Source organism: Pseudorasbora parva, chromosome 12 (assembly GCF_024679245.1).
Source record: "Pseudorasbora parva isolate DD20220531a chromosome 12, ASM2467924v1, whole genome shotgun sequence".
Lineage (NCBI taxonomy): Eukaryota > Metazoa > Chordata > Actinopteri > Cypriniformes > Gobionidae > Pseudorasbora > Pseudorasbora parva.
In genome coordinates this window covers 39547666-39559720 of record NC_090183.1, presented here as the reverse complement: position 1 = coordinate 39559720, position 12055 = coordinate 39547666, and the positions used below count along the sequence as shown (strand labels likewise).

General features: G+C 37.8%; 1 protein-coding gene across 4 annotated transcripts in view; it reads right to left on the bottom strand.

Moving 5' to 3' along the window:
* The window catches only part of cntn4 (contactin 4), a 204572-nt gene that overhangs the window by 27809 nt on the left and 164708 nt on the right, over positions 1-12055 (bottom strand). For all 4 annotated transcript variants that reach the window (XM_067460243.1, XM_067460242.1, XM_067460244.1 and 1 more), the window contains one exon: positions 2797-2924. In XM_067460243.1, the coding sequence (XP_067316344.1) occupies positions 2797-2924 (128 nt within the window). The remainder of the gene's footprint in view (positions 1-2796; positions 2925-12055) is intronic.

Below are 12055 nucleotides of genomic sequence, written 5' to 3'. Positions count from 1 at the left end.
TTATTTTTATTTTTAATTTTTTTTTAAATTTTTTTTAAGAGAAAATATTTTGGGGGGAAATCATTATACACATAGCATGACTTATTCATAAGGTTTTAGCTTTGTTCTAAAGTTGTCTACAGTAATTTTGACTGTATGGTATAATTATGGATTTTTTTTGCTGATGCAGCATGTGTACATCCATCTGACAATGGAAAGAAAATGGACATTGACATAGTGGCATATGACTTCTTTTGACATCTTTGGCCAGTGAAAAGTGCCCAGCCTCATTGCATCTATCTATCAATCGTGTTTAAGGTTTTCTGCCCCAGTCCATCTATCTATAAACACCATTCACTCACACCACGTTCCCCCTGCATCGTGTCAATAAGTTGATAACATAATACATACGAATATAAAATGAAGGGGACTCAATATGTATTGAGTTTTTGATGGATCTCCTCTTGACATGCAATGATTTAGGGTTTCAATTCCTGACAAAGGTTAATGAACTAAAACCTCATACTTAAGGCAAAAGAAACTTCTTTAGTTTGAGAAGTTATTCGCTTCGAAAAGAACATGTGAGGTGATAAATACAGAGCTTTCTATAGACATGCAGTTTTGCTTTTTGCAGGATTATGTTAAAATGAGGCTCCTGAATGTCTGTTGAAGACACCTATTTAAAAGACTGGTTGAAAACCAAGTGCTTTAGGTAGCAGTGCTGTAAAAAGACTGGTTAAAGGTGGTTTTATTTCATCAAGTCTGAATTGAAAGCTAAAAGCTACATTTAAAATGATGTGTATGATCTGCCACAATACTAGTGGGTTGTGGAGTGGTGGCCAAATACGATAGGTATGAATATAAAAAGCTATGAATATGAAAGAAAAGCCCAATTAAGATGAACTTAAGGAGTTTAGGTTAAATTTTATTTTACGGCCATTTTATCTCTCAGAACAAATTACTCAAGTGTTCTTTAGCTACCTTGGGCGACCTCTGAGAAATCTAATCCCGATTAGATAGGAATGTCTGTGATTTTGGTATGTTATTTTTTTCACAGTGCTTCTCCTCATTTATTTTGACCTTCACCAAATACTGTAACTAAAGCTAATTTTTGAAGTCGTGCTGCCTGGTTCACCTTCATTATGATTTTTTTGCCAACTTTTTGGTCAAATAACAGTTGGTGGTTCAAGTACTGCTGGCATCCTATCCAATTTAAAAAGAGAATTAAGTCAAAAGGAGAATTCAGACTGCTCAAAGCAGCCTTGATTCATTACCTTAATGAATAATATTATAATTAATCAAATTTGTGATTTATTTCAGTTGGTTTCAATGGGTATGCCTTCTGTAAATGTCCACATCTGGACAGAACACACTCTTATCTTGAGGGCTTGGCAAAATTCAGAACTGAAGAATTCACCCTTTGAAGGATTTGTCAAGCAAAGATTTAAAAAGCGCAGTAATGTATTTGTCACAAGCATTCTCAATAAAAATCTGAATTGCACGACCTTGGACATCTTGATAAAAACATAAAATATCCCAATTCCAACTGATCTGTACATGAAATCAGAGGCGCCCGTGTATTAATCATAACTTACATGCTGTTTAGAAAACTAATCTGCCCAAATATTGCTCAAGAGAAAGGAACAGAGAGCGATGGGGGAGGTAAAACACACACACGTTGCAGAGGGTATGGAGACCTCCGCTGAGTTGTGCTTACATCCTGAAAATCCCCCCAGCATTAGAACACTCCTAAGTGAACATGCTCTGCACCACACACACACCTCTCATTCATATTTAATACAGCATAATAACTCACTGCTCCAGTGACTCAACACAAGTGTGATCAGGGTCCCTCCGGGTTCCCCATGCTGGTATTCTGACACTACACTCCTTTATCTCATTAGGAAATAAAAGGATTCCACTTGGCTAAGATCAGATAGCTTTGGAAGGTATATTCTACTTAGATATAATACAGGTAAGCATACAGAAAAGACGTTGTAATGCGACTTGGGCGAATGCATGACCCAGAATGGTCTGTACACAGTTAAAAATAGAGGTTCTTTATCGGCTTTTAATGGTTCCACAAAGAACATTTAACATCATGGAACCTTTTCATTGTACAAAGGTTATAATAGTGGAAAAAGGTTCTTTAGATTATTCAGATGTTCTTTACACACTTTTTTACAACCTTTTAAATTTTATTTTAAGCACTGTTCACTGAAAGTTTCTTTGAGGAACCAAAAACGTATCTTCTATAGGGGTCAAAAACATATCAAAAGAATGTTTTTATTGTTCCTATAACTATAGGTATAAATATTGCTTTTTGGCTTGTTCACACCGCTGTAACTGGGAATGATTTTAATTATAGGAATGCCTTTTGGGTGTACCCTTCACTTTCTCTGTTTCTAGCTTATATTAGATATAGGACTGTTAAACAGATCGTAAAAGTATGAAGATGGAGAATGGGAGTACTGTGTGCTCAGGCTGCCGTTCTAAGCACTATCAAAATAAAAGTCCCAAAACAACAACCTGAGTGGCAGGATCCCCTCAGAGTTCCTATTGGTGGTGCAAGGAAAACCCGGAAAATGGCACTAGGGGAAAAATTCATTGTTGAAGGGCCGACCTGGTGGCTAGTTCCTATAACTGAGTTCCTATATGAGTTCATACTACCAGGTATGAAAGCCCCTTATAGGATTGCTGTGAAAACATCCTGGCGGAACCTTTATTTATAAAAGTTTATAAAACCGGAAAATCCATTCAATATATGTCAGAATAAAGGCTATTATCTCCAAAATAACTGAATTCAAGCAAAAATACCTTTAACAAGCAGGTTCCCTGAGCTGCTGGCTTCACCAAACTGGTTACGGGCGACACACGTGTACGTGCCGGCGTCTGATTTGGTGGCGTTGGATATCCGAAGGCTTCCACTCTCCAATATAGCAATTCTGCAAGGCAAACATACACACATAATAATATTACTTCAGAGTGCTTCTGTGACTTCAAGCCAGCAATCAACAAAAGCTATTTTTTTTTTTTTGACAGGATAAAAGTACAACGACAGGTTTTGCAGCTATTTAAGACTTGAGACTTCTGGAGAGATTTTAAGTGTGTGATGCAAGACAATCTAGACATTCTTACAGAGACCATTTCAGGGAAAAGAGTGCAATTTCGGGACAGTTTTGAAGGTTTTCAGCCTTTGCACATCGCTATGAATCTTTTGTTTTGTCAGGTCTCAAACCCCCACCTTCAACAAACTGCTGTCAACATGTTTTAAGAGGAATGAGAGTGGTGCTAACATTTTGTTTTTTTCTCAGAAAGAAAACAGTTGGAAGGAGTATTTGCACAAGTTTTCAATGATTCCAGGTTATCTTCCATTAGCCATTTAGAGTAATATATTCACTTTTATACTCAAATATTGATCCTTGAACCAGAATCAAACCCATGTAAAGTTTAACACATTTTCACGTAGGTCAAAAAATCAGTTCAAAAATTCAAATACGAAATGATCTTTAAACCTTGTAGGACATACATGCGTGCACCCACACACACATAAAAGGGTCTTAAAACACATCCTCAAAAGATAAAACGCATGATGTGGAGACCTTGAGGATGAAGGAGAAAAATAGGGAGGGCTTCATTAATTCATGATGCCATTCTAATTATTCTAGCCATGCACGATGCTCAAGAAGGAGTGAGCCATGAGCAAGTTTTGCAGAAAGACAAAATACAACACGCTGCCATGTTATAGATGGTACTATTTTGAAAAGCTGTGATAGCTTGGGGGAAGAGATGTTTAATTGGTGTAGACAAAACATTGAATATAAATAATCCATTTCCACAAACTGTGGATCTCATTAATGACTCTAGGAGGACCCCAATGAATAATATATTTCTAATTAACACAGCTGACGTGTGTCAAATGCAATGATAATTTGGTGAACACACTGTAAAAGAGAGAAACTGGTCGAAAAACACACAATAGTGAGGTTTCCTGTATACATGCATAAAAAGTACAAACACATATTTCAGGCTATTTCAGCTGTATTCATACCAGGAGCCTAAAGCTACAATGTGTAACTTTTTTAGTTTATTCTTAGCTAAAAACACTTAGTTCTTTCAAAAATATATGTGCTCATTAGTGTATATTTACTTCTTTCAAGTAATAAAGTATTCTTGTAAGTTTATAATATGCCATTGGAAATACATACGGGTGAGGGGTTCGAATGCCGGTCGCCATGTTGCCCCTCCATCTTGAAAGTACATTAGCCAAAGAGGGACATACCCGTTAAATCAAGCTTCGCCTTTCGCGTTTTAACACTCAATGACACCGTGTCGAATGTGAAGAGGGGGATTGCCATGTTAATCTTGGACTAAATCGGCCACCGTAGGAGTTAAAACAAAATCAGAATTGAGAGAAACAGAAACTATTATTCACTGCATGCATATACCTTTACACCGCTAGATGGGGGAAAATATCACACAGTGTAGCTTTAAAATCAAACATATACCCATGAAATCTTCTTAGACAAGCATTTCCAGTAGAATGGCGAGTGAATTTCCATGTGGCACTGACTGTCATAGTATGGCACTAGTAAAATGTGTTTACTGAGTGTGAAGAACTTGACGAGCCTGCACAAAGCCCAGACATGAAGCCGACTGAACACCTTTGGGATGATTTGGAACATCAGTGCTTGACCTCAGTGCCAGAGAAAATCCCTGCAGCCGTGTTCCAACAGTCAAGCGGAAAGCCTTCAGCATCTGCCACACATCTTTTACATTAGTGGAAAATTTACCAACAATCCTAAAGTACTGTCATTTATTACTGGGTTAATTTGAGAACTTCATATAAGAGGAAACATTCATCTCATTCATATATTTTTATGAATGATATTCGCTGTGTATACTGCTCAAAAGTTACAAAAGTTTTTAATGATTTTAAAACATGTTTTTATGCTGAAAAGACAGTAAAATAATATTGCAATTTAATATAACTTTCTATAATAATATTACAATATAAATGGTGACTTGGTAACACTTTAGTTTGGGAACACATTCACTATTAACTACGACTTATGTCTCAAACTCCTAATTTACTTCTTATTAAGTGATAGCAAGTTTGTTTTTGTAGTTTAGTTAAGGGATCTAGAATAAGGTCATATGTGCTTTATAAGTACAATATCCCAGGAATATATGCATTCTAATAAGCAAGTAGTTAAATAAAGTCTTACCAAAATCTTCTGCACAGACAGGAAGGTCTCACAATTGCAGGTCACAAAAAAGCAGGTAAAATACAGTTTATCAGTGATGGTGAATTTTTTCCCTTCTTTCCCTTTCTTCTTCACTCCTCCGTTATGCACCCTACCTCCAGAGACTACCAACAAATAGGCCAGCACATTGTCTTATCTAGATCAAGGAATGACCTCCTTTTGTACAGCTCTCCAGCTGTTGGGGATTTTTTATGAGTTAAGATATACATTTGTTTTCCCATCTCCCTATATTACTACTCTCCCTGTCTCTTCCCACCTTTAGACAGTTCTTTCAGGTATAAAAGGAAAAATACTTTGACATACAGAGGATGTGCATGGATTTCAGATTCTGGTGTCAGAAAATAAAGAGAGGACACCAGCAATAAAAAAAAACATCTCATTTGTTTCTCCTAGGCAGCAATTCCAGGAGAAAGTCTCATATTTCTCAAAAAATAATTAGACTTTATTTCAGTGGTCTACTTTAGACATTCCACTAACTATAAGTAACTTTGCAACAATGTCAACTTACTCTCATTAAAGTATTAGTACTGTTAGGTTAGGGTTAGGTGCTAGGGCTTGGGTTAGTAGAATAAGTTGACGTAGCTGCAAAGTTGGACCATGCGCCTTGATTTTCCATCGTTAAACTAGCAAAAGTGGATTTGGACACACCCTAAGTGCACCTGCGGCATGCACTTAAAACCACTTGCTCAGAACGTTATAGGGCATGGTTCCTTCCTACACTATGGTTCCTTTAAAATTGCAGACAAATTCTCAAAATATATCAAATTGTGCTTAGGTTTGCCAGAATAACTAACCAAAAGACAGAGATCTCAATATGAACTCAAACATTTCTTATTAAATCATCATCAAATATGAGCTTTGCTATTCACCAACCTGAAAGGTGTGTCTAATCTTGTATCTCCTATAAATATATCAAACATTTAAGGAAAAGTTGATACCTAAATGACGCATATCGCAAAACTTCTTTAAGTCTGCTGTGCTGGGCAATACAATTTTCATCTGGCTGGTCTGGTGTTTCCAGAGGACTTTTTTTTTTACTAGTTTATCCAGCAACATTTGGCTTTGCTAATCCACCAACCAGTATAAACCAGCGTGAAAATTCATATGCTGACCTTTCGGCAGAGTAAGCAAATCTGACGGTCTCACTCTGACATTGATGGATTCAAACAGAGGAGACTCCTCTAAGGTTGGCGAGGCAGTCTGTGGTCTTGAAAATACTCAGAGAGCACATCTATTCTTGGACAGGCATACCAGTCCCTCCTTCCAGTCTGAGCGGACGAAGATCTATCAATAATTCACCGGCGAGATGAACCTGAGTGCCGGTCTGCTCATCTCCCGTTCGTAACAGCTAATAAGGACAGCTGTAAATCTCCTGCCAGGATACAAGCCTGTATGACACAGCACTGCTGAGCAGCTTAAAGAGAGGCACAATGTGCAGGGAATTCGCAAAACTCCCCAGAAGTGTTGGTACAAAGACAACTATACCACAAGGGCAAAAGCTAGCTATTATGTGCTTTTATATTTTGTAGGGGAAGACAGATAGGAAGGCATTAATAAGAATCACGATGTATAAGCTTTGCTATGGAAATCATAAACTGGACAGCATGTGTTAAATTCTTGATGCCTCCCAAAAAAGTCAGCCAGAAACCTCTGTGAATTGGCTTATAACTGATGAATTGGTTAATGTACCTCTCCTCTGACCCCTTTTTTGGGTAAATGTAAGAATGGGACAAAAGGAATAATTCTGAAAATCTTGTAGGAACATGACCTTAATATCTGTTAGTATATTCTTTTTCATTTCAAAACATTTGCTCCTGAAATGGACGCACCAGTGGAATAATAAAAATTCTTTGCTGAGGCATTCTCAGTCTGAGCACATCACTTAATAAAACTTCAACAAGCACTTAAACCTCGCCTTTTCAGAATTTCATCCACTTAAACTTAAGTCAAATAGAACAGTGGTGCATCTATCTATCTATCTATCTATCTATCTATCTATCTATCTATCTATCTATCTATCTATCTATCTATCTATCTATCTATCTATCTATCTATCTATCCATCCATCCATCCATCCATCCATCCATCCATCCATCCATCCATCCATCCATCCATCCATCCATCCATCCATCCATCCATCCATCCATCCATCCATCTATCTATCTATCTATCTATAGGGATCTCTGATTACTTATATTTATAGTTTTTAGATATTATATTAATGTATTTATTTAAAATAAAAAGTACAATACCTAGATAAACAAATAATTTAAAACATCCCTGAATGCATACTGAATCAGTTACTTGAGAAAGACAATTCAGTTAATTGAAAATGATTCATTAGTCACCACCTACTGGTGTCCTGATGTATGTTACTGCAAACACTCGCAAAGTGTTTGAGTTCCCCCGAGAAACATTACGCTCATTTGCAAAGTGTTTGCGTCACCCTGAGAAACTTTACGTTCACTCGCAGTGTTTGCGTTCCCCTGTGAAAAATTACGCTCGCGTGCAGTGTTTGCGTTCCCCCGAGAAACATTACGTTTGCTCGCAAAGTGTTTGCGTTCCCCTGTGAAACATTATGCTCATGTGCAGTGTTTGCGTTCCCCCGAGAAACATTACATTCGCTTGCAAAGTGTTTGTGTTCCCCTGTGAAACATTATGCTCGCATGCAGTGTTTGCGTTCCCCCGAGAAACATTGCGTTCGCTCGCAAAGTGTTTGCGTTCCCCTGAGAAACATTACGTTCACTTGCAAAGTGCTTGCGTTCCCCTGGGAACTTTTACGTTCGCTCACAAAAGTGTTTATTCCCCGAGAATCATTGCTGTCGTTCGCAAAGTGCTTGCGTTCCCCTGAGAATCATTATGTACGCTCGCAGTACTTGCGTTCCCTTGACAAACATTAAGTCCATCAACTTTGCGTTCCAACAAGTACCAACAAGTGTGTTCTTTCTCCTTTGCATTAATTTATAAAGTATTTGCGTTCCCCTTAGAAACATTGCGTTCGCTTGCTAAATGTTTGCGTTCCCCTGAGAAATATTGTGTCCATTTGTAAAGTATTTGTGTTCCCCTGATAAACATTACATTCACTCGCAAATCGGTTGAACTAAAAAAAAAAAAATATATATATATATATATATATAGTGACAAGTCTAGTTTGTCTAAAAAGTTAACCCCCCAAAAAATAAAATTCGGTCATCATTTACTCACCCTCAAGTTGTTCCTTTATGCATTTATTTGCTCTGCTGAACACAAAAGAAGACATTTGGAAGAATATTTGCAACCAAGCATTTTTGGATGAACTATCTCTTTAAATCCTGATCCAATGGCTTCCTTCTCACACCTGCTGTTTTCTTCATCTCTCTAGAGTTTCCTGTAAAGAAGCTTTCATACTGATAGCGATTTGATAAGTGACTTAAGTCATTAATTTTTCAATTGGCAGCAACATGAGTGAAAGTGAACACTGGCATTCCAAATAAAAAATTCAGAAGAGTTGAACTCATACAAACAAGCAGCAGCGTGATGCGGTGACTATCAGCGAGGCACAGTTGAACAGTGACCAACAGTAGAGACTCGACAACCTGCAGCATTTCAATCGCTAACAGTGTGAATGGAGTTCAAGTTTAATAGCAAAAGCTCATAAATAATGTTGCATGTTTGTACAAGCTCCCAGATATGACAGAGGACAGTGCATTTATGCAGGTTGCAACTCTCTTGCACTAACTCTGACCTACCTGGAGGTTGTGTTCCATCCGTGATGTTTTTAAAAACATTTACCGAGGACCCAGAGGGAGGGTTATGTAGCAGGGTGAAGCGGCATCTACAGAAGGACCAGATAGGTCGTTTTATCCTCCAAACGGGGCACAAGGCTTGACCCAAACGTGAAGATCTGAGCTATGTTGAGGGCTAATACCCTAAAGAGGGGTGTGAGAGAGCTCCTGGCGTTACTGAGATGGATCATGTGTCCATATCTCAGTAGGCCTTCTGCTGGGAAGCGCGTTTGATAAACTGACGACCTTGTCAGTTGGATAAATAAACCGAGGGAGGCAGAAACAGGTCATTTCAGATCACGCTCTGTCAAGAGATCTGTTTACGGGAAGCCACCTTGATGAGCGTACCTTTGCTTTCGACTCCTCAACCTCAAGGTTAGCCGGCAATTACTGCCACAAGGAACAAAAAAAGAGCCTTCCAATGAGTTTCGCCGTTATCACTGGAACAACAGAGCAATCACTTGTTGGTCAAGGGAAAAACAGGAGAGGGGAAAAATGGGACATGGAAAGGTTGTCTTCTGACACTTTTCCAATAGCCAGGTAATTGATATTGATTTTTTTTGTGTATACGAGTCAATGGTTCTTAAGACATAACATTCATTACCGCCGCATTTGACACTCACATAACCGTGTCAAACTTTTACGAATTACAGCATCTATCTGGTCTGACTTACTGTTAATGTGGTATCGTTGCATTTATAATGCAGGCCTTATTGATTCAGCTTGGTGTAAATCAGGAATACGGAGAAAGACATTGATTTCATCGGAATACGCTGATGTATAAAGGCAAAAATATGAAGTGCAAAAAATCCAATGTGCCATGAGCTCAACATCTCTGATGTGCTCCAAATGTGGGGCATATTTACAAGAGAAACCACTGAAATTGGCTCAAACAGAATTCACTCATGGCTTTTATCTAAGTCTTCACGACAGGCATTATTTGGTTTGTCAGTCAGAGACGGCTCTTGGGTTTAATAATGCGGGTGTCGCTCACTCCACGGGTGTCCAAAGGGCTTGGCAATTCAGATATAATGGGAGTGATAAGAAATGATTGACAGAAGCATCTGGACACCTAGCCGAGCTCAAAGAGCAGGCGTTTTAGACAACCAGCTGTGTACAATGGTGTTTTTCTCCTTTTGGTATTAAAATAGCAAAAGAACGGTGGAGCTGTGAGCTAAAGCGGCTGTGACATTTCCTGCGAGCGCTCGGCACGTTGACCCCTCGTCTCGGGGGGACCAGCATTAAGTTTCCATGGCAATGCAGAGATTTGTAAAAATGAAAATGAAAAAGAGTGAAGACAAACGTGGAGGAAGAAGTATTAATCTCTACTTTTGTAAACCCAAAATACACAGGTACCAAATTTATATTCGTGCCATGGAGCTGAGTGTCAGTGGCAACGTCAAAATACATTCCCTGTAGAGAATAATTTGCGACGTATGCTGCTACTTTTTCCCCACCTTAAAAGGAGGCTTGCATTGCTTTGCCACTTATCCTGAGGTAATTTTCTTAACACATTCAACGCTGTTCAATTATTCAATGTGCTGATTTAGTATGCATTTGGCTCTTGCCATTCCACAAGATAATTCTATGTCATTTCTCAATGTGAAATAAATCAACAAGGCACCAGCTGGCGTAATAATTTAGCTTTAAATCTGTTGTGTGCATTATGGACCTATATAATATGCACAGAAATATGTTATGCTCTGCTTTAAGCCACTTATAATTTACATAAAAATCACTGATGCTCAAGACGTAGGAAACAAACTTAATCATTCATTTTTAAAAGAGCATCAATTCCACTTTTAAACAGACTTTCAGACTTTTGTCAATACTACACACACACACACACAAACAAAAATTTCCTCAGACACCTTCAACATTTTCTCACATTATCACAGTTTATTCACTATAGTTTAGAAAATGGTAATAAACTATGAAAAGAACTCAAGAGTTAAACAAATCAAGTTCATCTTGATAATGTCAGATATCTTTGAAAGAAAGGTATGCAATGGATTAAATCAACCAATCAGCTGTTGAATTTAAGTACACAATTAGATAATACCAACTTAGGTCAACCAATTACCGAGCAATGCTAAATTTTGTTCAGTCTGTGGTGTAAAATGGCGCATTAGCAAATAAAAAAAACTCTTAAGCAAAACATGGTCAGGTCAAAGTGTCTGAATAATTTTTGTATCAATTTACTGGTAGTCCACTGTATGAATTTGTTTTGGCGTATGTGTCAGAGTTTATTTTATTTTGCTCTCATCACTTACAATAATGACCTATAGAGGTTTCTAAATAATTTTTGGTTTGACTGTATACACACACACACACACACACACACACACACACACACACACACACACACACACACACACACACACACACACACACACACACACACACACACACACACACACACACACACACACACACACACACACACACACACACACACACACACACACACACACACACACCAAAAATTATTCAGACACCAGATATAACAATATAAACATATTGGATAACATTGACACATACAACATTAAATGTTTTTTTCTATAGATAATTCTCAAAATGCCTATAAAATGGCTATTACTGTTAGGGGGTGATACAAAAAAATAGCATTTTCAGGATGACTGTGGTGACAGTTCAATAGCAAATCATTAATTAGTTAATTCTTTAGTGAATGCTTCTAAATAGTTGATACATTGTGTTTGTATGGTGTTAACTAAAAGCTTTAGACAAGGAAAAGCACATTTTGAGAGAAAATGGAAGCAAGAGGACATGTTTCTCAAACACATTCAGAACAGGTTTATGTTATGGAATTGTTTCGGATTGTGACAGTCCCAGTACTCAAGAATCAATTAAATATAATGATAATAATAACAGATAAAAAGTAACAAAACAGCCCCAAACAGAAACAAAAATGATAACGCATGAAAATTGTATCATTTCATGTTTGCAGTGCAGGGCGTATTTCCAGTAGTAACCGAGGCTTTTAATTTCGGCAATATGTATCCCCAGGGTCAGCAGCTGCGGAGA